A 27,763-nucleotide genomic window follows, 5' to 3' on the forward strand; every position below is an offset into this window, starting at 1 on the left:
AGCGGCGCCGGGCAGAGCCCCGGGGGCAATCCACATCCCCAAATGGAAGCGTGAAGGTTCTTACTATAAAGCACATCAAACACTTCCTCTACCATCTTCCTGAGGAGGTACACGTCTGATCCCTGGTCCGGGGAGACCCTGAGCACGCTTCGCCCGCACTCCTTTGCCTTCTTCTGCACCTCTGCGTCCTGCTCCTTCCTCTGCTGGACTCCTGTGGGGGGGAGAGGAGAACACAGGAGATGCTGCAATGAGAAGAGGGCTCATGGGTGATGCTGCTCATACTTCTGGGCAGCTGTGAAGTGATCAGACCCACTGGCCAGGTTACATCGCATTTAGCCATGGCTGAATGCACCCCAGCCCACCAGACCCCAGGCAAGACAGGGTCCCATTGGCACCAGGCATGTGGGTGTCCCAGGTCTCCCATCCACCCCAGTCCCCCAGCTAGGACAGTGCAACAACCCCAGATGTGCAGGGGAAGGTGGTGGGATAGGCAGTCACCCCATCGTGGGGTTGGTGATCCTATGCGTGCCCCCCCTTCCCTGGTTTTACCCACTTAGCTGAACTGAAACTGTTGTGATTAATTGGGCAGCACATTTCTTTTCTCTGGTTTCAATCTGCTTAGCCTTCAATCTCTCAGGAAAAGAAAATCCGCCTTTCTCAGAGGCTTTTTTACCCTTCAGCATCACGTAGCTTGGTAATACCAGCTATTTCCTGCTAATTTCCCCCATTAAACCTCAAATAAAGCATATCTTCGGCAATGACTTCCTTGCATCTCTAAACGCACAGAAAATTAAACACTACAAGTGCATTACTGCTGTTTTATCCAAAGCAATTCACAAGGGATTTTCAGTGGCGAAGGACTAATTCCTTCATCATCCTCGACAGGCTCCTGCTGGTGATCAGCCCTGGATGCTGCCTGGCAAGCAAGTAGGAGCTTGTGGATCCTTCCTGTGGGAACAGCCCATGGCTGGGGCATCATGGGGATGGGAGTGAGAGCTACCCGGAGTACCCCAGCACTAGACATAAGAAAGGGGACAGCCACCCAACACCACACAACCCCCGGATAGCTTCACAGGCCTCCCACAGCCCAGGGAAAGAGGCCCTGGAAAACTATTCTGGGGTGTTTTACTGAGGTCGTGCAAAGCATCTGCATCCACACCCTCCTACGACTGACTCTGCCTCTCGGCCGGGCACTAACTCTCCTCCATGACATTAATCCTGATCACTGTCAAGTTCCCCCATGCACCAGGAAAGGCTGAGGCAGAGGTTCAGATAAAGGAGAGCGTTCGAGCGAGGTCTGCGCACCCAGAGAGATAAGAGGCTTCTTACATCTCCCAGCGATGTCTGCTTTAGATTAATTCAGATCCTTTCTAAGGGGGCAGCTAGACCATAAATCAGAGGCACTTCCAGGGATGCTTTCCACTGCGTGCCAGTTGTAAGAGCTTTATGGAGCGGAGTTGAGCCTAGGCCATTTATAATTCAAGACAGAGTTATCACGTTTCACCCTGTCTCCAGCATCAGTCTCTTCGCCTGAGCCCCATCGTTCAGACTTTGTGCTTTCAACCAGACGTGACCATTTCACTCTGACAAAGGTGTAAATGAAACCAAAAGAGAGGGGAGTCAGGGTCTAATATCAGGTGCCTTGCTCCAGCACAGCGGTAGGTTCCCAGCCACTATATGTGTGTATCTATTTCTAAAAGTGAGATCTGCAGATGCTCATCAGTATTGTGAGCTCTGAGGAGATACAGTTGGTATTTAATATACAAGAGGGAGCTTCCTCCCATTGGCCACCCTGCTGCTGTTCACCACTCAGGTACCTCCCTGCCTCTGATGGGAGGTGGGAAAGGGAGGTAGAGAAGCCTTTGAATGAAGGAAACATCCTTGGAACACCTCCTGTCCTCCAAAACGTGATGCAGGATAACTAAGAGCTGTCCAGGTGGAGGTGGCAGAACAGAGGGGCAATGCTGCTCCTGCAAAGCCATGCTGCTTCACCCTGCACATGTGCAGTGGATAACCTGAGCAGACAGCAGCCCTGGCAGCTTGACAGTGCTGATGTTTTCACTACAGTGAGCCCTTCCCGAGCGACCTCTCCAATGGATTATGCACCAATATGGTTTCTGTCAGCACCATGCGTGTGCACGCACAGTCCCCAGCACCACCAAAGCCAGATCCCATCCCAGCTCCTGCAAGGAGTGGGTAATGCAGCGGCTGGCAAGCCAGGAATGATGCTGCTCAAGAAATGCATGTCTCCAGTCAGGAACAGGGTGCCCAGAGAAGCTGTGGCTGCCCCATCCCTGGCAGTGCTCAAGGCCAGGTTGGACACAGGGGCTTGGAGCAGCTGCTCCAGTGGAAGGTGTCCCTGCCCATGGCAGGGGTTGGAGCTGGAGGAGCTTTAAGGTCCCTCCCAACACAAACCATTTTAGGATTCACAGCACAGCTCCCACCTTCCCCTCACCAACCAAGGCTGGTTCTGGGGAGCCAGTAGGCATGAACCTGGACAGAGAACTGGGTGTCAGCATCACAACACGCAGGGCTGCCATCACTTCCAACACCTCTCATCCCCAAAGACAGTCAGAGCCCCAAACCACAGCCCCTCTGCACAGTGCGGGGCCCAGCCAGCACAACTGGAGCACCAACCTCGGCATGGGAGAAGTGGGATACTCACTGCAGAACTTGTGGAAGTCGGCCTGCAGCTCCTTGCGGGCGCTGAGGAACACCCGTCCCTTCTCGGTGCCCACCACGAAGGCGCTCTCCTCATGGACAGCAATGCAGGCCACCTCTGCGTTCAGCTTGGAGAGCGCCGAGCACTGCGGGAAGCACCAGGTCAGAGCAGCTGCGGGAGCATCCCCCCTTGGCATCCCTGTGCCGTTATCCAGTGGGATTTTGATCTTCCCATCAAAAGATTCCCCCATCCAAAACAATGTTCTGGTTTGGGTCAGAATTTCATGGGTTTGAGGACATCCCTTAAACACTTTACAGCTCCAGCTGAGTGGTGCTTTGCTGGAAAACAAGAACTATTTACCCATTATTTCGCTTCACTTTTTCCTGTCCTAAAAGTAAATACTTTATAGTGTTTCTTTAAAAGAAAACATTCCTGTAAAAAAAAACCCAAACCCAACCAACCAACCAAAAACTATTTGTATTTTTCCACCAGCTCTAATGAAATAAAGAGCACGGGAATCTTATTTCAGCTGCAGAACACTAATATGGTCAAAGTCTGGATTAGTCGAACGATTCTTCTTGTACAGTTATGCAAAACATTAAAGAGATGGAAAAGACTTCCTCCATTAATCCATTTTATGTAATGTGCACTTCCTGCTCTACATAATACACATCTATATGCATTTTCAGTATTATTTTTTATATTGTAATAGTTACACAGTGCTGGTAACCTGAGTTATATTCCCATTGCTACAGCACTGACACTATGAAGATGCCATCCCCAGGTCCCTATTTAAATGGGTAAAACAGGGATGTGCCCATAAGCAGCTCTGTTAGATACATTGCCTGTCACCATGGGGGGGCTGGGGGATGCTGGTAGCCAGGGAGGGAGCAGGACAGGGAGCAGAGCCCATGGACCAACCCTACCCTAAACTATCTTCAGTGAGCTTGGCTTGTGTGGGCTTAAACTAGTCTCTATATTGGGTCATTTTACCTCCTGCCCACCATTTTCAAGAAGGAGGTATTGAATCACAACACCCAAAATGGGTATTTTGAAGAAACCTTTCAAAAACCTCGCAGCAAATGGAAGTATTTTGATCAAAAAGCCCAACACTCTAAAACTAAATACAAAATCTACGGGATGTGGGATTTGGAAGCAGAACAAATCTAAACCCTAAGCCCATTTGGCATGTGGTTGGGTTAGCACACACTCAGGCATCCAGGCTTCAGTGGGCACAAGGGGGGCACTGGAGAAGCACTGGGATAAAGGCTGAATTTCAGGAGCAGCCCAGCCCCCTGACCTGGGTGTAAGCACGTAACAAGGACTGCAGGATAATGTGTATTCGTTAAGAAGGCAAACTACGATAACACGATTTGCTGTAGGGGATGGCACGTTTATAAATCATCAAAGCTGCTTGGTGTGCGTCAGCTCTGAGGAACCTGCTCCTTAGTGTGATGGTCAAAGAGGAGGAAACCAGTAATAGTGAGGAAAAAACCCCTACCTGCATAGAGAAGATGCATCCAAGATAAATACATTAAGTATGACTTGACTGTAAAAAGGCAAGGCTCTTTAGCACGTCGCATTACATTAGACATTTGTTACTACACACCCACTTTCCCTTCTTGATCACATTCACAGTTAAAAATATGATTAGCTCTGGTCCACAAGACTTAATCCAGACAGTTATCTTGTTTATGTAAGCATGGCTGACTTAGGCAAGGTTTCCACCGGGAATTCTACGTCAAAAGATATGAAAGTTATTTTCTTTGTTCTCGGAGATAAAAGCCATTGTTCTCCTGTTGTGTAAAAGCTCTTGGTAACACTGGTAAAACATCAAGGAAAAAAAACCCAAGCACCCTACATTCAGTTGATACCAACATAAATATTAATGGGAAAACAATACACCTCTGAGATTAACTTGGGCTGACTTTATGATCCTTATGGCTGTCAGGGTGGGAGAGGGGTTTTATTTCTTGGCTCCAAGAGCTTCCTGGGCTTTCCCAGAGGAATGGGATGAGCTTGACAGCCCTTCTGCTTCAGCCCTACTCCCAGCCAGCCCACTAGAGAGAGATGAAAGGAGGGAGGGTGATCGGGATGCCACTGGCCTCTTACCATGGAGTCTAAGGCAGACACTAAGCTGGTGATGATTTCGTCTTTCTGGGGAAAAACCATATTCCACTGGCCAGCTCTGGAGGTGCTGAGAGTCACATCTAAAGGCTTCCCTGCCAGGGCCATATTCACCTGAAAACAGAAAAACAAATGAGGTATGCATCACTGTTACTAACAGGGAGCCAAAGCTGAGCATCACCAGTGCAACCCTACTACCGGCACATGCCATAGCATACGGCATGGATACACAAGGGACCAAGGCTGGGACCAACCTGAGCCCCACGTTCCCCACATCTCCTCTGCTAAAGGCAGATAATTGCAGACGTTGCTAAGCTATAATCAAACCCTGGAGCCAACGCTCTGTGTTCCAGCAGCAGACAGGTCATCCCTGCCCTTGGGAGCTGATGCTGTGTGTCCCAGTAGTGGCCAGGTCACCCCTGCCACCACTGCACAGGGCACACTGGACCGACTGCATGGTGGGACATGCTGGATGAGCAGACTGTGACCGTGCCAACCTGGAGGATGTGGCACTGAAGAGGACACAGAGTGCCCAGGCCCGTGCCTGAGCTCTGAGCACAGCAGAGAGCAGGGGGCGATGCATGTGTCCTCCCAAGGGCGCCATGCCGGTTATCCTAGTGATTCCCCCATTAAACCATGGGCAAGAAGAGAGCCTGGCACCCAAAGGTGTCCTTGAAATGGGCCAAAGCCTCAGGGTGCTCTGCCTTCAGCCCAAGGGAGAGAGGGAGCTCATGGTGAGGGTCACCAAATAATCCCACCCTGCAGCTCCTGAGGATCGTGTTGGTGGGAACAGGACTGGGCAGTTCAAAGGGACCCTGCATCCAAGAAGGGCCTCAGCCCCAGAACCTCCATCCCTCACTGCAAAATGGGGGGAAAATGCCACATGTGCAGCAACTCCACCAGGTCTCTGTGCCCTGGTGCACACATGGCCCATGGTGAGGTTGATGCTGGAGGGGAAACTGAGGCAGGGGCTCACCCTCCATAAATCACCCCACTGCCACACTGGGGCACCCACACCTGACAGAGCATCCCCCCCTATCACCCCTCCATCCACAGGGCAGTGTCACACTGCCCGGCTTTAATCCTGCGAATAAAGGGTGACAAATTAGCCAGAGCCACTCGAACCGGATCATAAATCATGTGCTTGCAAGTGGATAAAAGAGGCTGGAGAATCCCTAACAAGGCCAGACGGGCAGGAGCCGGGGAATATGAATGAAGCTGCCTGCACCTAACTTGATTTGCGGCTCAGCCAATAACCGTGGCCACTCAGCACCACTGAAAACTGGGGGTAAAAGTCAACAGCAAAACCCCAAAGTCACCTTCCTGCCCCAGTTCATACCTGTGTCCAAGCAGAGGGACTCTGCACACAAAGCAGCTGCCTCATGCAACCCAGGAAATGCTGGATTTGGGTCCAAAATGACAAGTTTCCCCCATGCTGGCATCTCTGCAGGTGCCTGAGCACGTAGAGGGTGAGGGCTGATGAATGTGTCCTCAACCCCACAAAAGCTCACTTATGTGAGTATAACAAGGAGACGAAGTAGAGACAATTCCTTGTTAAACAACAAAGACTGACTTTCAGGAATGGCTCTTGAAGAGACCTCGAGGCTGGTTTCTCCTCCATCACCAGCTGAAAAGACAAGCGGTGCTTGTGGATGGCAACACCATAGCTGTGCCAGCACTTGTACCACACTGACAGCCACCCAAATTCCTCTGACACACAGGTGACACTTAACAATGCCGACAGACAACACTTCTCCCCTAGGATAATACTAGGGGAAAAACCACCCCAAACTAGGCATCAGCTTGGAATATGAAGCAGGAAACCGAACACACAGTCCTGCAGCCTGGTGCTACCACCCTCCGGCACAGCCCCCCGGATGTCCCCATGCTGATGGGGATTGATTCATAGTCACTCTGACAGGGCTCTGCCAGGCACCTCTGTCATTAAGGGTTGCAGAAACACCAGGAAATGGTCTGCACATGGATGGGCAGAAGGATGGATGGACAAAGGACCGTTTCCTGTGCGAGCTCCTGAGCAGCTGTGTGTGCAGGGAACTCAACATCCCTTCTTTAAATCGATGCTGTGTTAACAAGAGGTGCTTTGCTGCAGTGGGCAGGGAGCAGTGAGGTGCCTGCGGTGCTGATACTGGCCCTGAGCTGCTTCCTGGACACTGAGCAGCCACAATACTGGGGAATGCCATTGGGAAAGGACTCATCCAGGGAGCATCACTCCCTTCGTAACCCCCCACAGACACTCACCTGGAAAACAGCCTTTTTTGGTGCCTGTATTTCTGAGTGTCCTAATTACTGTTAAATATAACTGCTATGACATGGATGTTCTTGTTGCCTTTTGGCAGTGTTTTGGAGAGCTCATCCCTGCCTCAGTGGGGCTGGTGGCAGCCCCTTGGAGAGCTCAAGCTGCACCAACCTGCTCAGCCAGGCTTCCCACAGGAAGCAGCACTTAGTGGGAAGAGATGCTCCTCCCTTGGCTGCGAAAAGCAAAGCCATGAGCCCGATCTAAACATCAGTGGGAAGTGGGGCAGGGTCCCTGCACTCCCTCCCTCCCTGCTCCTTGCTCTGCAGGACACCAGGACAAAAATAACCCCTCTCACCTGGCAGATTGTTTAATAAGGAAAAAGGAAAATCACTCAACAAGAAAAAAACTCACCATGAAAACATGACTCAAGTCATACAAGAGGTCTTTAAGTGCTGGGGACACACACAGTATTCCTGTAAAGCTTCTAATCATCTGTGGTCACGAACAGCGGCGACAGCAGATTTACAAGAGGGGGTAATAAAAGGGAAGAAAAAACTTCACAGCAAGCACTAGGTTTATTCAAATCAAATTAAGACGTACAGCTTGAAGCTGTTTGTCTAACCAAAGTGAAAGTAATCTGTAGGAAAACTGGGGTAAACCGTGCTTATAGCAGTTAGGGCCGGCAGCAGGGAGCGAGTGGGGTAGGATGGGTGAGAGCATCTTCCTCCCTTCTCAGGGCTCCACACACCTGCCCTGCTGAACTGCCACCAAGGGGCTGATTTCACACAGCAGGGGCTCAGCTCCAGCCCCAACCCACCTCTGCACACTGATCCCAATCCCAGGGTGACGCAGGGACTGTCACGCCACTGTCATGGCTCCAAAGCAAACATTTGAGGATCAGTTTTATTGTCTTAATGCTAAACCAGATTATAAAATCATTATTTCATTTTATTATTACTTATTTCTCTCCTCCGAATGAGGCCTGCAGGGGACAGGGGTGCAGGTGCTGGATGCCGTTGTCTCTCGGCTCTTACAACACCTCACTTTATAATCCTGGGAAAGATCAGAAATTCAGCCCTGGGGGAGTTTCACTCATGAATCACCTGTGCTTTAGCAAAGGAAACAACAGGCACATGGAGAGGCTCCTGAACCCCTGCAGACACAGCAGCATCACCCCCAACCCTGTGCTCACAGCAGGAACATCCCCTCTGCATCACCATGATGCTGCTGCTGGGCAGCACCTCTCCCCAAAATTAACATCTTCCAGCCTGATGACAACTCCCAAAGGAAATGTCCAAGCAGAAAACTGTTATTAATTCCCTCAAATTACAAACAGGTTCAATTAAGAGAAATTGAGATGAATTTCTGCGAGCCAGCAGCTCGCACAGTGCGGTGCCGGCATCGCCCGTCAGGCTGGGGCTTGGCTCATGGCAAAGATGGATGCTGTAAGCTCCTGGTGCTGACTTAAGGACAGGGCAGATTTTGTCCCTCTTGTTCCTCACCTTTTCAAGCCTTACAGTGATTTCCAGCCCCATGCCACAACCAGAAGCAATTTATTCATTAAGCCAAGCTGGTGTTTCCTTGCTGCCAAGGTGTGGAATGATTTGTGTTGTAAGGGACCTTAAAGCTCATCCAGTTCCAACCCCCTGTCACAGGCAGGGACATCTTCCACTAGAGCAGGTTGCTCCAAGTCCTATCCAACCTGTCCACCCCTTTTCTGGGAATTACCGAGGGTGAAACTCAATGCAGAGTGGAAGATGCTGTGAGATGGAAACAGCCACATGTCCAGGAGGGACCAAGGACATCCTGCATCTGCTTCTTGTTACACTGACTGCTACCAATACTGTTTTCTATCAATATTTGGTTTAAACCAATTTGGTTTTTCCCTGCAGGTGTATTGTATCTTAAAGATGTAACCTACCAATATTCATCACATGAAGCACCTCCTATAACAAGGCCCTGGCGAGGACATCAGACCACTGAAAATCACTGCAAGACAAAGCATCCACGGCTCATGCCCCAACCCAAATCCATGAATGCCAGGTGGGTGCAACACCTCATCCCTTCAATCACCAACTACATCCAAGGGGGACAAACTGCAGCACATCAGCACTGAGACGTGACTGCAGCAAGGGAGAGGCCAAAAGCAGGGGAGCAGCACAGAGAAACCCAAACAGACGCTACCACTGCTGCCTTCTTGCGCTATGGACATCACAGCATCCCTGTTGGGATGTCTATAAAGCTTCCAACCACGTGGGCTGGCTCCCAGCTTAGGGAGCTGAGCAGGTATTTAAGTCAATGAGAGCTTTGACTGTTCAGCACACTGGGAAGCAAAAAAGAAGAGAAAGAAGAAGAAACACCCGACCACAGTGCTGGTGCTGCAGCTCCACACAGGAGCAGCTGGAAATTATCCTCCCATTCATTTTTCCAGGAAAACTCTGCCTGTTACTTCAGTAGTGCTGGTGAAGCCCAAGTGAGCCAGCCCCAGTTCCAGCAAAATAGTAATGTATGTATATACATATCAATATGCACAGAGTATAGGTTATATATATTATACTAAAGGTACATTTGAGATGGATTATGGACCATTTGTCCTCTTGGGAAGAGGGGGCACAGCCTGGGAATACATTAGAGCAGGGGAAAGCACTGCTGGATGTGGGAAAACCCCTGAAGTTTGGTATTTGGGCTTCTTGCCCCCCCAAAATGCTCAATGAGCCACAGGATGTTGGGTTCCACATTCATCTGCGTGTTCCCAGGACCACTGGGAAGGCACCCCCAGCATGTGAACAGAATGATGACCTGCACGTAATGACGAGACAGCAGTGATTTCATCTGCAATCACCTTTACTCCAGCAGGGCACCTTTAAAGGGGATTTTTAACAATTACACCAGCCCTGGAAGGCATCGAAGAAATTAGCCCTGTTTATCATTAAACATCCATCAGGAGTTGTCTTGATAGGAGGCAGAGGGACAAAGTAAGTCCCTCGCTAGAGCCGGGATAGCATCCGCCTTCCAAGTGAGGGCCCCATTCCCTGTGTCCCCACTGGGGACATCGCTTTGGGGCAGGACCCACCCTAAGGGTTCTCTCACCTATGGAGACTTGGAAGGTATTTATCTGTCCCTTTCCATCTCGAGGACTTCTGAGGTCCCTTTTGCAGCACGGAGCTTTTAGTAGCGAGGTGCCCAGTGAGCTGGAGCCGCTTGAACAAAAAGCCCTGGAAACCACATAAACCACAGTGGGGTGAAAGCCAGGCATAGGGACCAGGCTTGAGTTTCAACTTGTGGTTTTCTTCTAATCACTTAAGCAAACACCTGTATCAGCAGAGCCAGAGGATGCAACTGAAGCCATCTCAGGCTTCAGAGCACCCAGCACAGCCTGCCAAATAACCGGTGTTTGTGCTTTGGCCACTGTGCTGGAGATCCCTGCTCCATGCAGGCAACTTGCTCCCAGCAGGATGGCTTTAACCTGCCCGTGTTGCTTGGCTAAACTCCTTATGCCTACTCCAGCATCAGCCTCTGGACCCTGTGCCTGCATCATCCCCAGCCAAGCTGGCATGGGCTGCAGCCACACAACTTGTGCAGAGGCTTCACTAGCAGTGACCTGCATGGTTGGCACTGATGCCAGTGGTAGAGCAAATCACTGTGGTCCAGGGCACGCATAAAATGCCCAGAAATACCTCCAAATGTCTAAACACAGCCCCCAAATCCCTAATCCCCGCCCCACGCATGGGTGCCCCCACAGCACAACCTTCCCAGGGCAGGTGTGGGGCTCTGGGTTTTGGGGGACTGATGCACCTGCTGCAAAAAAGCATCTGATGAGGACACATCTGCATCCTCCAAAACTGGGTGCTGATATACCCCCGGCCCCATAACCTGCTCCAAATGCTGCCCTGCAACCACTGCCACATCTCTCCCCACATCCACAAATTCAGTATTTTTTGGTTTCTGCTACTTTTTAAGCTGATGCCTTTTTGCAGAAGTCTGAAAGCAACAGAGCCAGGGGGCAAACAGCCTCCAGCATGGTCCAAGCCACCCAACCTCTCATGCCCACATCCCCACTGTGCCAGTCCCCAACACCCTGCATTCCCCCCCCACTCCTTCCAGCTGGGCAGTCCCAGGCAGCACCAGCTCCCACCACCAGACCCCTCCTCCCCTGTTGTACCAACAGAACCCAGGGCACCTGCTGGAAAAGCTCCTCACGTACACGCCTGCACCACAACATCCATCGGCATCGCCGCCTCAGCTCCACATTCCTGGATAATCCGGCGCCTGCCGTGGTTTAGTCCCACTTATAAAAGAAGCAAAGAGCAAACCAGAGGCTCCTGTGGGGGGACGTGTCCACCGCAGGACCTTCTCTTTCCCCCCTCAATCAGCGCATTGCATTCTGCTGCCGCCTCGATGTTAAGCCTGGCCTAAACGCACACAAATAGGATATAGTACAATTATAGTAGGTTTCTGTCTAGTGCAGAGAGACGGAGCAGGATCAAGCGCCCTTCGGAAGCTGCATCCCCCCCAGGATAACCACTTTCATGTCACGGTGGCTGCTGGGGGGGATCACAGCTCATGCAGTGCTCAGCTCCAGACAAGTTTGCAGGCTGCAGGCTCGCAGCAGGCAGGCGCAGAAGCTCCTGCTTCCAGCAACTGCCTCCTCATTCATTAGAGACATTACAGAAAAGGGGGCGAAAAGAAAAAGGTAAGTGTTGATCAGGGTGTTCCCACCAGTGCAGGGGAGGATGCTGAGAGCACTGTGCATGGGGAGAGGATGCCAATGAGCCACATCCTGCCCCCAGCAGCACTGCATGGTTGGGGGCAGTGAGGATGGAGGTGAGCAAAGTCACACCCAGCCATGGGGTGCTGGGTGCCATCCCCAGCAGGATGCCCAGCCCCAAACCCCAGCCAGCAGTGGGGTGCTCAGCACCCCATCCTGCACAGCATGGACAGAACCCAGTGCTTTGCAGTTCCTAGAAGGAGAGGCTGGCAGGGAGGGCACAGATCCGGCATCCCATGCGCCAGGGCTCCGGTTGCACTTCTCAGAAGCGGGCAGCCAGGAGAAGCCAAAATTAGCAGGCAACTAATTCTGTCCCTCGGTACATCCCCTGCCCCTGCACTGCTGTGACTGCTGCTGAGTGCAAGAAGATGCCGGCAATCCCTTGCCTGGAGGAAAAACAAGATGAAATGAGCTACAGGATGAGCTGCAAGGCAGGTCTTGGGGTTGCACTGACCTCGATCCCCAGCCCTGTGTCCCCTCTATCGACACCCAGGTCCAACTCTGCACACCCGAAAGGGTGCTGGGTGGGGAAAGGAAGGAGATTCGGTTTCCAGCCTCGGGTTCAGTGGCGCGTAGCTAACGCTGGGGTTATTTAAAGCCCGAGTTTTAGCAGCGTTCAGCTCCTGGTTGCGTGATCAGGATAAAAAATCGCAATCCTAATTCCTGGCCCCCCGGTGCCTATGGCAACTGGTATCCGTCTCCTTGGAAACTAATCTCGTGGTATTTGAACAATGTACCAAGGGCCTTTAATCTCCCAAACACTGTAAATCTTTATTCTAGCCTGCTCTCCTCCTACCCCAAGAGCCAACATAAAAAGCCTGTTGTTTTCCACCCAGTCACCGAGAGCCCGACTTGGATTTTACATCATACAGGCACATGCTGCTTCCCTTCTTTTTTTCCTTCTTCCCCCCCAAATTATGGAGAAATCCCAGGTGCACAATGCCTGCAGGTGCTGCAGCCCTGGCCCCATATTCCAGTGTGAGGGTTACTTTCTCCATGCCCCCTCCTGGCTGTCACCCCAGCTGGCATCCCACCATGTCTGTCTAACTGGGCACTGCTCTAGATAACAATAACAACAATAATAACAACAATAACATCAACAATAATCTATTTTTCATAATAATCATTCTTATTTCTGAATTATCGAGAAAAAAATCCCCAAACTGCAAACACACGAAGACACAGCACCCCGGCTGGGGGCAATGGGGGTTCAGCAGAGGATGATCCACCCTGGAGCAGATGCTGGTGAGCACCTCGTCTTGCTCCTCCACACTCAACCCCAGTGCTTTTGTTGCAAAGCTTCTGTTGGTGGCACCAACCTCCCCAGCAAACAGGATGGGCTATGGTGGCTCCATCCATGTTCCCCCCCCACTGACCCCAGCCCACAGCCACCACTGTTCATCACCCACTTTCTGCTCTGCCAGGTAATTACCTCTGCGTAAGGAGGTCTCTGATAGAGCCACCACCTAATCTCATTACAGTTTAATTTCATCTCTAATATTTCTCTCTGGCTACTGGTGTCTCAGTATCAACTATTCCCTGTGTTACAGGATGGGCTATTTGCTAATCCCAGGCCTGGCTCCCTGCCACACAAACTCGCTCAATACAAAAGTAGAATAGCTTTCTATGAGGATGAAAGGAGGCTCGGAGACAGGAGCATTCTGTGCCCTGAACAACCCCTCCTGCCTGCACCCTTCTCCCTTACTTTATGGGATGAGTTGGACAAGCAAGAGCATGTCCTGGATTGCTGGTGCTTGCCCTCTGCTCCAGCCCCATAGTGGGAAGCATGTGTGCCAAGAGCCAGTGCCGGCTGCACCTTGTCACATGCAACCTCAATGCCTGGAATTGGGCATCCCACATGCACAGGTGACTCGCCACCAGCAATGGAGGAGTCATCGGTACAGCCGAGCATGCACCCACCCTGCTGTGACCCATCCAGGGAGCCAGGCAATGCTGCTGGGGAGGACAGAAGCTCCTGGGATCCCCATTTCCTTCCCGTGCAGCCTCCGGCCGCAGCATCATCCCCCAAACCTGCTGTTCCTCATGCAAACCCCACCATTACCTCGGTGCTATCAGGGCTCGGCATCGCTGTGGCTGCCAGACACAAACAGCCCCGGGTGCCGTGGGGCCCCCACCCAGCCAGGCAGAGGCATCACCCTCCCTGGAGCCACCACGTCCAGCCAAGGATGGCTCTGGCATCCCTGGGCCATGGCATCACCATGGGGCTGCAATGCTGGGTCCTGCTGTGCTGCTCCTGCAGCCCATGATCAGCAGCTCTGCAGCTGATGGGGGTCCCCAGCCCATGGTAGAGCCATGCACCTCCAGCCAAGCTGTCCCCACCAGTGTGACCATCCCTACAGCCCTCATGGGGAGATTCACCAGTGTCTAATAGAGCTTGGGTGCTCATCACACAATTTCCCCTTCTCTGCATTCACACAGGCTTGGTCCTTTCCAGTGCTGTGCCCTGAGCACCACGAGCCCTGCACTGGGTGGCCAACAGCCAGGAGGCAAAGGACAGACAGACGGATGGGGACAAGCCCACACCCAGAGACAGTCATTACACACCCACAGGTCCCAAAGTGCTGATTCCCCAGGGATGCCTCTGCTCCTCTGGGCTGCAGGGAGCTGCCCATGTGCATCGGTGCCTTCCCCTGGGAAGGGCAATGCAGCATCCCAATGGGGTCCCTGGCGGTGCTGGGTGCAGCCTCAGGCCCCAGCAGCATTTGGGATGCGGTGGAGTGGGGAAGGCAGCCGGCATGGGTGGAGGTGGTGGGAGCAGCTCTGATAGCTGGCTCTGAGATGTGACTCAAAGGGGTCAGGCTGGCCTCGAGGAGCCCTGCGAGGACTGCCCTGGGCTGGCAGGATCCGGCCCTAAAGCACAGCCAGGTCTTCTCCCACATGCTTCCACTCATAGTCACTCCAGAACAAGGTGACCTGGCTGCTGCCGCCTCTTCCCTCCAGGGAAATGACAGCACTCAGGCTCTGACACAATGGCCTGGGCCAGCATTTCCCTTCCCCTGATGCCCTGACCCCCTTGAAGCACACGAGCCCCTTCATTCCATGGGAAAACTGGCCCAGGATCAGCCCCAGTCCCTATAACCTTAGAGGGACACTGGTCCCTCTGCACTCCTGCTGGTGGACCAGTTCAACCCACCCATCCTGCAGCCAACCAGCCCTGACTCTGGTCTCACCCACCCCATCTCAGGGTGGTTTAGCAAAGGAAACCAGGCAGCAGAGGTGTCCCCAGCACCAGTAAGGACACCGAGCCCTGAGTCCCCACGGTGCCAGCACTGCCGTGGCCGCAGCACGGCACAGAATGGGGCCAGGGGAGCCCAAGGTCTCACAGAAACACATGTTTCCCCCTGCTAAATTCCAGCTTAATTCTCATTTCCATTGTGTTATGAAACACATTATCTATTGAAACTAAGTCAACAGTTGTTTGCATTTACGTGTAAACACAGCGAATATTAGGAACAGGGCCAGCATTATATTTGCATAGGAAATGCTGCCTGCGCTGCCCTCTCTCCCTGGCTCTTCTCCATCTCTGCAGTTAAATACACAGGGATGCAGGGAGATGGTGAAACCCAAAACCAGAGCAGCCCGAGAAGCAAAAAAAACCCTTGTTTTTCCCCTCTCTATTTCTGTGCAGCACTAGAAACACCATCCCTTTAAACCTGCATAACGCTCCGACACGCACACCCCTTCATCTCAGGCCCAAACCGAAACTGCTTCAAATTCCCAATGATACGCATATCTTATCAGGCCTGCTTTGCATAGCACATAAATATTTATTTGCTTTTAATCCTGCAAAGCAAACCTGCCTCGTGGCACATTTCCCTTAATCGGCAGCGCTGGTGCCCAATGAAGCACCAAGAGAAGCAGTGTCCCAAATTCAGAGCCTGCTTTGGGTATGAGGGCAGGGAAATAAGCACCCAACATCCAGGAGTTGCTGCCTCTTGGGTAGCCAAGGTGGCTGTAAGGCACCCCAGTCCCTTGCCACTGGGGAAAGCCTGGCTCAGCACCCATAAATACCAGAATATGCTCTGGTTTGGGTGTGCAAGATGGCTTGATGTCACCAGGACAGCGATGCTTCTAGGACAGGTGATACCAGGGGTATCACAACAAGAGCTTTTGGGGGCTGAGCAAAGGGAGAGCACTTTGTCACAGGGAAGGCAATGAGCACACAGCTTATCTTTCGGGCTCACAGCTTACCTTTTGCACATGGGATCATTGAGTTGAAAAACAGAACCCCCCAATGGGGTCATCCAAGAAATGGGAAATGAGGGGCTGCACTGCTGGGGACCAGCTCAGGATCTCCATCACCCCAATTCAGGATACCACCAAGCAGACCCATACCCCAAACACTGCCAAGACACTCAGACACCACAAAACTCAAACCCCAAATCACCCCAACACCAAAAGCCCCCTCATTACCTCTTGCTTCAGCCAGAAGGATGGGAAGCAGCGAGCTCACCCCACATCTGTCCCTGCTCTGCGGTGATCAAAGCATTCCCATCGGGACCCACTGGAGCCTGAGACTGTGAGTTAATCTCTTAATCAGTTCCCTAACTGGGTGGCAAGCAAGGGTGCTGAGGCCAGGAGAGCTGGTGAGCTCTGGGTATGGCTCTTCATGCCGCACGCAGCCACGGAGTGAGTAAACACAGAGCTACTTTATAGTGGGCAGGTAAATATTTAAATAGGCAGGTTTATTCCAGCCACCCTGCCTTGTCCTCTGCGAGGCTGCTGACCTGGATGGCGCCCAAAAACCTCATTAAGAGCAAAATGCTGGTTTTCCCCAAGATGGGAGGAAGTGCCTGAACATCTGCCTGAGGCTGGTGATCTGGGACCGGGAGGAGAAACTGCCCCAGCCATGGTAAAGGAGGCTTTCCCTGGGTGCTGAGTGTGAGCTTGCATCTCTCTGGTGTCCTTAAGGAGCCCTCCTCACAGCCCGAGACCATGACCTCAAAGGAGAGGTACTGCTCCATCCCTATGGATGTCTCCCCCAGCTGCTCTGTTCACCACTTTGCTGCTGGGGACATGAAGGACCCCAAAGAGGTAGCCTGGCTCTCCCCAGCATCCTTCCAGCTACTCAAACTACCAAGGGCACTAAAGAGAGACTCCAGCAGAAAGCAAAATCAATACTGAGAAGGAAGGTTCTGGGTTTAAATGCCTTTTGTAGCATCGCTGGTGAAAAGCAGGTTAGCGAAGGAGGGGAGAGAAAGGACATAAAACCCCTCAGCACAGGGGCTTAAGAACAACAGCATTTGCTGTAAGGTTTTCCATAGGCATCACTGGTGGTTTCTAGGCAGGGAAACAGAGAGGTGCAGACTCAGCCTGGCACCTCCTAAGCCTGACCTGGTCAAAAGCAAAGAGTTATGGGGAGGCAGAAGAAGAGGGGGACCCCAGCACCACATCCTGGCCCTCACCCAGGCAATGCCAGCATGTAACCCAGCTGCTGCCATTGTGCTTTGGGGGGGTTGGAGCCACCAGGAGAGAGTAACCAGGGGGAACCGGGTACATGCCATGGCAAAGCCCACCTCCTGGTCTGGGTATGGATGAGAACCCTGTAATATGGGAAAGCCAGCATCCCAGAGCATCCTCAGCAGAGAGAACTCCATGTTATCTTTAATTATCAGGTTCACAATCATAAAGGATGCCCCCATGCTCTAGTGCAATGATGGCAATCCGGCACGAGCCCAGCTGTTAAAAGAGCCCTTTCCAGGAGCACCCACAGGCAACCATGGGACACCCACTCTCTGCTCCATCCATCAGCATCACCACACCAGGTCCACGGTGTGCCAGAAGGTCAGCGAGTGTGGAAATATGCATCTTACATGCAGAAAATGTAAAACAAATCAAGTAGAAGCCAAAAGAAATATCCAACAACACCTGTGCTGCTAGGGGAGACAGACATAAATCAGGAATGAAGGCACAACCCAAGCAGCCTGGTTTCAAAGAGGACTTCAAGTGATGGTGTTTGTGCACTAGAGATGTGGAGGGGGGGAAAGCATCACCCTCACCATAGCTCAAGTAGAGGAAACTTTTGCATCTCTGTGGCGGCACCGGAGCCGGCTTTTATCATGGAGAACCTCAGGCACAGGCAGCGACAGGGCTGGATTTCTGCAGGTGTAATTCCCACGGAGATAAAGACCTTGTTTTTCAACACACGGCAGCATCGCACATAAATTACAACAGCAAACACGGGGAAACAAAGAGGTTTTCAAGAGAGCTCATAATCCTCCAAGGGGCAGCTTGGGGAAAGCCAGCGGGCGGCTATGGGAAGGCAACACGGGAGAGATGTGGGGCTGATTTCATTCCTTCCCACTCCCTGTAAGGGAATAACCCACCTGAACCATAAGTATTTGAGGGGCCCAGGATGCTGGGATGTGCCACTGCTGCCTGCTCTTCCCTGCAGGGATGCAGCAAGGAGCAGTGGGAAGGGCACGGATGCTGCATCCATCCTGGAGCTAGGTCTTTGCTATGGGAGCTAGCACAGGGAGGGCTGTGGTTGCACCGCACCGGGTCACTGCTCTCTCAGGTCATGCTCACCTCTCTCATATGTCTTTTCTTCTCCCCTCTCTTTTACAATAAGATAAATAAATACACGCTGACACTAACTCTAACAGCTCTAATAAATGTTTAATGTTAAAGGTTGCTGCTGCCCACTCTCACCGCAGATCAGTATTAACAGCACAGGGGCTGCTCTGTTTGAGCTGTGCTTGATTGGGTTTCCAGCATCCAGGATGCTCCTTTCCTCAGCTGGGCATCTCCCAAGGATGCTATTGGGCAGCAGCAGCAGAGAGGACAGCATGTGCTGGAAACCTGCAGCAAACCCCAACTAACCCCCTGCAATCAGCTCCCAGCAGAGCTTCACCTGGGTGTCTGCATTCTTGGGGGGACACAAATACCAAGCTCCCAGGGTAAATGGCTGTAATCTCACATCAGGGGGTTCGAGGTATTTCCCCCAGAAGGATGAGATGAAATTACAGCCTGGTGATGCCCCTAAAGGGTGCAGAACAATTAATTTTCAGTGATACTCCTCTAATGAAGCTAATTTATAACCTTGTCAGAAGGCGCACGCAGACCTGGGGCACCAGCACAGCTCCCTGCTCCCTGCCTGCTTTTCCCAGGATGAAAACCTCCAACCCAAACCCCAACCAGGATGTTTATTTAAGGCCCCAAACCCCAAAGGCACTTTAAACAAGCAGAGTTCCTCACATATTTTGCTGACCAAGCGCGAACATTCCTGCCAGTGATTGCAAAAGGGCTTCCAGCACCCACGGGGATGTGGGGGGGGTCCCTGCTGACACTGGGACAGGGTCATCCCACTGCTTGGGTGAGAGCAAGGATGATGCTGTGGGACACAGGGACCTGTGGGCATCTTGGGGTGTCCTTACAGACCAGAGCATCCACACACATCAGGGTTTCCATGGCTCAGCAACATGGTGACACATTTGTTGGGTGACTTGCCAATGACCCTACTACCATCCCAACAGCCCTACTGGATTCCCATGGGAATAAGTCCTGGAAGGGTTCAACAGCTCATCCCTGTTAAAAAGGGAGGAAACCGGCTGGTTAAAAGGGAGGAAACCATAAGGAAGAGCCCTTTCTCCATCCAGACCAACCAGCCGTGTTCCTCCCAGGACATGCAGGACCCGGGGTGGATACTGGTGAGAAGGATCAGTGGGAAGCGCTGCAGCAGCTCCCCATGCTCCCCCAGCACCACCCAGAAGCACTTCAGCAGATGGTGGATCGTAACATCATCACATTTACCTAATGAGATTGCTTTATTGTAGCCCTCCAACAAGAAAGGGAGAAGATCTAAAGGTGGCAACTCCTGGGCTTTGACAACCAGGTGCCATATACATATATATATATTTTAAATCAATCTATAAACCACAATTTCTGAGGTCGCTTTAATACACTGATTTTTTCCCCCTATACTAAACCAAATGTGACTCATCTGCAACAAAGATGTACAAATCAATGCTTCAAATCCTTCTAAGTGACAGGGAGCAGAGCTGTAGTAACTATCTGAGTGATGCCAGAGGTGCACAGGGCTCAAACCCCAATCTACCCATGCAGGACAGAGACAGCATTCCTCCAGACAAGGCCTGTCATTCACTGCATGCACAGCAAATGGGGTCCCAGCCTTCTAAATACTAATGCAATACAAATACTAAAGATCATTCCCACATATTTAATCACTACCAGAGCGCTGTGTAGAAATGACAATCAGGCCCCTACTAATTAGAGAGATGTAACCCTGCCTTTCCTACAGGTTCTCCCATCCCTGTCTCTTAACCTGCAATGATACGAGCAGAAAACTGACCCGATGGGGAAGAGCGTGACTTTGACAGGAGCCTGAAGTGGGTCCCAAAGCCCAACTGCAGGAGTCATAGCCCCATCACACCAGTACTAGAGGAGATAACACCAAAATACCCATTCCACAGAGCCCAGCACTGGTCCAGCCTTCAATGCAAACCACCCTTTAAGGTCTGTTTTGGGACGCTCCAAGCAGCAGCATCGATCCAGGGAAAACCCTTGCCATACATGTCCCTCTGCCCTCTGGTGTCTCTACCCTGAGCAGGGCAGGGACCAGCACCCCTGGTGCTCATCTCAAGCCTCATCCTAAACCTTTCAGCTCTTCCCATTGGCAGCACCTGCCTCACCAGCCTGCCCCGGTGCAGTCACGGATGCGACGTGCGGCACGTGCTCCCTGGCACCCAGCCCTTACAGAGCGGCCGGGCTTAGTTTGAGGCACAAGGATTGCTGCTAATTAGAAGCAGGGCTGAGTCTGACCCTTTCATCTGTGCCTGTTGGCACAGGAGGGCTCTGCCCACCTCCAGGCAGCCACCTCTGTCCTCAGAGTGACAGCTGGAGCCGTCCCTACTGCCCCAGGGCCAACCTTTGATGCCACGAGGCTGGAATTCCAGATGAGCAACCCGGTGGCCAGTGTCCCAGGGCAAGGTCACCTCATGCAAGCATTAAGGAGCGTCTGGTTTCTCAGGCAGGAGACATGTCCATGCAGAAGCAGGTGGAGGTAAAGATGTGAGCTCTGCTGAAAGCTGGACATGGAAATGGATCCATCCCTGCACACCATCTTTTAAGGATGGGTGAAGCATCTTCTCGCACAGCAACTGCATGAAACCAAGGAGATCTTCACCCACTGTGATGGTTTCATCTCCTCAGCATTATCTTGCTCTGGAGGACTCCCTCTCCACTCACCAGTTTCCCTAAGCCACACTGACCTCTGTGCTCTTCCACCCAGCAGTTACCAAAGGGAAAGCTCTGAGCGTTCCTCCCCTCCTGGTTTTAGTGAGGGAGAAGGAAGCCAAGCGCTCCTCAATGGCCTCACCACCAGCACAACCGGTGTCCGGGATCCCACACATCCACCCCTGCCTCAGCCAGGGATAGGGCTTAGCCCCAACCTCTCCGCCAAATGCCTCTTCTCATGTAACAGGATTTTTCAGCCCTCTTCAAACCCCATAAAGCTGCTGCTCATCAGGGCCTGGGCACCGCGGGTTTCTGGAGTGTGCATATCATACAATGGTTTGTGTTAGAAGGGACCTCAAAGCTCATCCAGTTCCAACCCCAATCACGGGCAGGGACACCTTCCATTAGAGCAGCTGCTCCAAGCCTCTGTGTCCAACCTGACCTTGAACACTTTCATCCACCCACTACAGAGGGAGGTTTCTCCTCTGGGAACATCCCAGCTAAGCAGGGCACAAACCCCCTGCAGCAACAATCACACATCACCAAATCAGCAAGAAATGCTCCAAAAAATAACAAAGGTTCCAGAACATCCTGCCCATGTTTTCCTCATGGACATCTCCAGAGGGACATATGCTCCAAAGCACGCTCCAAGCTCCCCAGTTGTACTCTACCCACAGGGCTCAGGAGCTCTGTGTGCCACTGAAGATGAAGACAGACACCCTAACCCTAACCCTAACCTCATCCCTCACACAAGAGGTGGAGATCGGCTCTGAGAGGGGTGACATCCATGCAGACAGATGCAGCAGCAGAGTAATGATCCTCACTGGTTCCCTGCTCATCCCACTGAGGTTAATTCTCTTCCTAAACCAGCCGGACCCACATGGAGCAGAGACAAGGCAATGAGAAGCCAGAGAACTCAAACAGAAGCAGTTTACATGCAGGAATGTAAACCCCACATCGGCACAGCCTGCTTGAGGAGGGGATTCTGCACCAAGTGCTTCACAGCATCCTCCCCATGGCAAAGCCTGCCTGAAACTGTAGGGAAGAGCCTTGGAAATCACCACCAAAGTGTTTGTAAGGTGGCATTTGACAGCAGCTCCCAGACCAGGATGGGGCATGGGGGTATTCCCACAAAAGCAATGTCCCAGCTGCTTCAAGGGATTAGAATCAGAACCACAGACTCGTTTGGGTTGTACCTTGAGATCGTTCAGTTCCAACCCCCTGCCATGGGCAGGGACACCTTGCAATTGACCAGGTCACCCTAGGCTCTGTCCAGCCTGGCCTTGAACACTGCCAGGGCTTGGAACAACCTGGTCTAGTGGAAGGATGAGCTTTAAGGGCCCTTCCAACCCAAACCAGTCTGCGATGCTGTGATCTCTCTGCAGCAGCCCCCATCCCAGCTCCAGCACCACAGGGTCACCACACAGTGGGGCTCAGCACCCACCCAGACTCACTTGGGCTCAAAGCACATTCAACCGACGGGGCTGCACTGTGCATTGAGATGGCAATTGAGAAAAACCCAAGCTCCCAACCCATAAAGCCCACCCAGACCCCAGGCACCACACAGCTCAGAGCCTCCCACAGCCTCTGAGCAGGCAAAGGGCTCCTGACCTCCTTCCAAAGGCGATGTAAATCCAACAGGCCCTGTGAAGGGGCAGAGCAATGTGCTCCAGTCTGCAGAGCCCCACCATGTCCCCAATGAACCTCCACTGCTGCTCTCTGCCCCCAGCCCTACCGCTTGGGCACAGCATCCTGACAGACACCAGAGTCCCTTCCCTACAGCTTCCAGCTGGGCTGTACCCAATAAATGAATCAATAAACACAGTTTTAGCTCCTGGATGGATATCTCCATCCTTAGAAGGGGCTCCCAGTAAGTACGTTCCTCTCCTCTTTGTCCTCAAGAGGAAGGTGGTGGCAAACCCATCTGCTCCCCACAAAGCCCCAGAGGAGGTTTCTCGTTGCCAACCAGGTGCAACACAGGTAAAATGTGCCCAGAGACCAAGAGCAGAGCACAGGCACCACCACAGCCGCTCACTCATCCCCTTCCCCACACTGTTACCCACCAACATCGCCCAAGCCCAGCCACACTGGGAGCTGCAGTCCCCATCCTGCCTCTTCTTCCATGAGGAGCTACCACCACATCCACCCGCATCAGGCATCTGCAGATGAATCCTGGCGGCACAAGGACCAACCATATCCATCACCCATCAGGCAGGGCTGGGAACGAGCCCTGCAACCACACCAGGGGTCAGCCCCATGGCAGGCAAGCAGCTGGGGACAAGCCTGGCCATGACTGGAGTCCCTCCGCATTCCTCCAGCCTGGCTGCCAGGGTGCAGCCGCCAGAATTCCCAAAGGAAGTACGGGGCATTGATAATTGCCGACAAAAATCTGAGCTATTTCCTGCGGGAGCAGCAGATGGGAATCCCCCATTGGCTCCAGCAGCAAGAGGTCGCTGTTTTGGCCTGGGATTTGGGGTTTTGTTGTTCTTTCCTCCTTCCCTGAAGCTGAGCATCGCTCAGGTCACGGTTCCATGTGGCACAGACAGACCTGTCCCCGCTGTGCTGGCTGCAGAGTCCACCCTTGTTGTCACCTCCTGCCCCACACAGGGTCCCACTGACTGTGTGGAGGGCACCGCATCTGCTGCCTGGGCCGGTAGGGCAGGTTGTTAAATACACCCCTGAGGAGCTTCCTTCTCTCCTCTCCCAGCTTCTCATTAGCAAACCCAAAGGAACAGTGACCCGTCCTGCACTGACACATGAAAGCCCTCCAGGAGGACGAGCAGAAGGAGGTGGTGCTGCCACCAGCACGTATCCCCTTCATCACCCCCTGCAACCACCCCATAGGAGCCTGACCCCCTCCGCTGCCCACATCCAGCAGTTTCACATTCCCAAACCATGCCCTTGAGAGGCAGCACCAGCTCGGACAGCAGCAGTGCATGGGAAGAGCAGCAGCCCAGCCCCAAAGCAGGTGCCCTGTCCCCAGCAAGCACAGGGACCCCAGCTCTGTGGGGCAAAGAGAAGAGTGGGGGCCCATGGGTGACCACAGCCATGCATTGCTGCAGTGGCTCAGACGTGACCCCGATACCTGACCGGCTGCTCAGTATCACCCTGATGGTGGCAGGGACCCACAGCGGAGGAGCCATTGGCACTGCAGCCCCTCAGCCACAGCGGGGTCAGGTCTGGCACCATCACAAAGCTTCAGTTCCCACAGGAGCAGGAAACTCCTTGGGCTCAGAGGGCAACGCACACAGAGCGGGTCTGGGAGTACCGATGGGGACCAGAGACCTGGGACCTGCAGAATCAGAGGTGCTCGTGTCCCCAGGACTATGCCCCCACTGCAGCACTTCCCACTCCAGTGGGGAGCAGACACCCCAAAGCTGGGGCTCCTGTCACATGAGGCTCCGTGCTGATGTCCACAGGCACTGCCAGTGTCCAGAACTAGGATGCCAGTAGGGAACGTACGTGCCAGGAAGCTGAGCAGCAACCCCGAAGTGCCCATGACACCATAGCTCTGCAGTGATGCTCGGCAGCACCAATGCCTCCCGAAGCTCACCCAGGCATACCTGGTGCCCACCATGAACACCCAGGACCCACAGCATTGCCAGGACCGAGGTTTGCTCCGGCGCAAGATCATCAACAGGATCGCTCCCATTCAGTTTATCCCAGATAAACCCACATCCGGCCCCGTGCACTGGCAGGACAAGGGCACCAGCTCACTGGGCAGCAACTGTGTCCCCACCATGGCCATCCCCACGCACCAAGGAGCCTGTGCTTGAGCCGCACACGGCGCCGGCCCCTCCACACCACGGCCGCAGAGCCGGAGCCCCGAGCGCTTCGTCAGCTCAACCCCCGTTGCTATTTCCAGCCCTGCCTCTCCCGGTGCCGGAGAGCGGCTGAGCCCCAGCAGAGCCCTCCGGTCCCCATCCTGCCTGGCACCACCACACACAGCCAGGGCCGGGGCCGGCCCTGGAGCTGCCTTTGGGATAGGGGACACCACTGCGGGGATGGGCACCAAGGGGCACCCCGGCCCTACTGCTCCTGCACCCCCTGCACCACCCCAGGCTCGCCTGCAGTGCTATTGCCCCCAAACCTTCATAGCCCCCCCCAGCCTTATTGCCTCCTGGCATTCCCCCCCCAGAGTCCTGATGGACCCCACCAACCCCAAGCCCCATCATCACCCCCTGGATTCCTCCCCAGCAGCTATAATCCAACCTCAGTCCCAAAGAGCTCAACACCCCCAATATCCCCAGCATCTCCTCCAAGCCCTACAGCTCCACAACATCCCTCCCAGCCCTAATATCCCCCAGCATCCCTGACAGTCCTACTGCCCTGCAGCATCCTCAGCCCCAATGCCCCCCTGAACCACCAGCACTACCCTGCCCCAGTATCCCTATTGCACCCCACATCACCACAGCCCGAATGAGCCCAGCATCCCTACCAGCTCTGTTGCCCCCTGCATCCCCCAGCCCTACCACTCTTCACCAATCCTCAAGCCTTTACATCCCCTCCTGCAACCCCCAGCCCTAATGAGTCCAGCATCCTTCCAGCCCTATTGCCCCCCACCATCATCCCCAGCTCTATTGCCCCCAAGTCCTATCACCCTTCAGCATCCCTCAAGCCCTAACTACCACCTTCAGCTCCCCAGCCCTAATAAACCAAGCATCTCCCCCAGCCTCAATGAACCCAGCATTCCCGCAAGCCCTATTGCTCCTTAGCATCCCCCCTAGCTCTATTGCCCTTCAGCATCCCCTAACCCCCAGCCCTAATGCCCCCCCTGTACCCCTTCAGCCCTAATAAACCCATCCTCCCCCCCAGCCCTATTGCCCTTCAGCATCCCCTCGGCCCTAAGGAGCCCAGCATCACCCCCAGCTCTACTGCCTCCCAGCACCCCCTCCAGCTCTGTTGCCCCCCACTCCTATCACTCCTCAGCAACCTTCAAACCCTAATGCCCCCCTATATCCCCCCCAGCCCTATTGCACCCCAGCATCCCCCAAGCCTTAATGCCCCCCTGTACCCCAACAGCCCTACCACCACCTGCATCCCCAGTCCCACCACACCCCCAGTCCCATTACCCCCAACCCTACCCCCCCTGCACCCCCATCCCTCCCGCCCCCTGCGCCCCTCCAAGCCCCATCGCACGCAGCACCCCCAAACCCCCGCACCCCACAGCCCTCCCCACCGCCGGTACCGGGGGGGGGGGGGGGGGGGGGGGCACATACGGAAGGGGAAGGGGGGGGGGGCAAAACTTTTCCTTACCGTGGGCGAGGCTGCGCGGAGCGGAGGGGGCCGGGATGGAGCCGGGATAGAGCTGGGATGGAGCCGGGATCAACCGGGATGGAGCCGGGATGGAGCCGCCTCCCGGGCGGGGCCCGCTGGGGGCTTAAAGGGAAGGAATAAGGCTCGGGAGGGGGGGGTGGGGGTGGGAAACGAACTCCCCCCCCCACCAACCCAGCGGAGCCGGAGGAGGGAGCGCAGCTCTTTGTTCTGTAATCCCAGTAAAAGTGCCACCCATTCGCCCCGCCGCTAATCCCAGCCCCGCTCAACGGCACCATCCATTGGCTGCCATTTACATACGGGATTAGCCAGCCCGAGAACCGGACGGGGGGGTCAAGGGGGGGCCCGAGAAGCGGGGTGAGTCCTTCCCCCCGAGCCGGGGCCGCGCTGGTCCGTACCCAGCACCGGGGGTGTGCGGCTGCTCGGCACGGCCCCGGTGCGCGGCCCGGTTGGCTTCATAGGGGTGCAATGGGGACCTATCGCCACCTGTCGGTGTTGGCATGGGTGGGTTTGGCACGGTTTGGCACACTTATGGCTCCGTGTGCTGTGGTCCTTGGCTCGGTTTGGCCTGGTACGGCACAGCCTGGCGTGGCATGGCTCAACACAGCCCTGTTGGGCATGGCACGCTTTGGATGGCTTGGCTTGCCTCAGATTGGCATGGCCTGGTACTGCGTTGCTTAGCATGGCACAGCACCACTCGGTACACTGCAGGCTGGCATACCTGGCCTTGGCATGGCACAGCCAGGACATAGCCTGGTACTGCATGGCACAGCTTGTCCCAGCACAGCCCATCCTGGTGTATTCGGAGCTCCCCATGACCAGAGCCAGGCACTGGCAGCTCCCATCCACCCCACTGGCACTGCCACCATCCCGGTGGTGCCATTGGGAAGCGCGGAGCTGTGAAGAGGGGATGGTTATTCCCCAAGTTCCTCGCTGCAAATGAAGGAATGTCAGATTGAAACAAATGAAGAACCATTAACAATAACCCAACTCCGAAGTTTGGGAACTGCTGACGGGTTTGCTGTTGAAGCACACATTGTGCAGCTGCTCCATCAGCCGGGATTTGGTTTAAATAAGTGATGATTTATCACTGCTCCAGGGCCAGGGCAGGAGAAACCACTTTCAGAAAAAACACTGATTTTTCCCAGTTTCTGGAAGAACGGGAAAGGGGATTTTGGGCCCTGCCAATTCCCAAGCAAACACCTGGCATCCCCCCTGCATCCCTCCCTCCCCGTGTCATCAGGCCTGGCAAACCCATTGCACTGGTAGTGCAGGCTGCATGGGGGTCCCGGCAAACCCCTTGAAAGATGAAGGGCTTAAGGGGATGGGGCTCTGTGGGGCAGATTAGTCCCTCTAGGGAAGATCTCAAGTGGAAGAAGGAAACGAGGGCAGCTTTTGGCTAATTACCTATAATCTGCCACCAAAACCCACCCACTAACATTGATTGCATTAGGTCACC

The 27,763-nt window shown here is 53.8% G+C and overlaps 1 protein-coding gene across 8 annotated transcripts in view; it reads right to left on the bottom strand.

The window, feature by feature from the left end:
* The window catches only part of GTF2IRD1 (GTF2I repeat domain containing 1), a 62,876-nt gene extending 36,432 nt beyond the window's left edge, over positions 1-26,444 (bottom strand). For 2 of the 8 annotated variants that reach the window (XM_034068680.1, XM_034068679.1), the window contains exons 1-4: positions 23,094-23,262; positions 4,775-4,903; positions 2,666-2,807; positions 65-211 (exon numbers count right to left, since the gene is read on the bottom strand). In XM_034068680.1, the coding sequence (XP_033924571.1) occupies positions 65-211; positions 2,666-2,807; positions 4,775-4,903; positions 23,094-23,231 (556 nt within the window). In that variant the 5' untranslated portion in view covers positions 23,232-23,262. Of the gene's footprint in view, positions 1-64; positions 212-2,665; positions 2,808-4,774; positions 4,904-6,128; positions 6,189-11,226; positions 11,297-16,248; positions 16,442-23,093; positions 23,265-26,286 lie in introns of those variants that run through there. The other 6 variants (XM_034068684.1, XM_034068686.1, XM_034068685.1 and 3 more) reach the window with 6 other exon arrangements.
* Positions 26,445-27,763: the final 1,319 nt, after the last annotated feature.

The sequence above is a fragment of the Melopsittacus undulatus genome, chromosome 13, assembly GCF_012275295.1.
Source record: "Melopsittacus undulatus isolate bMelUnd1 chromosome 13, bMelUnd1.mat.Z, whole genome shotgun sequence".
NCBI lineage: Eukaryota > Metazoa > Chordata > Aves > Psittaciformes > Psittaculidae > Melopsittacus > Melopsittacus undulatus.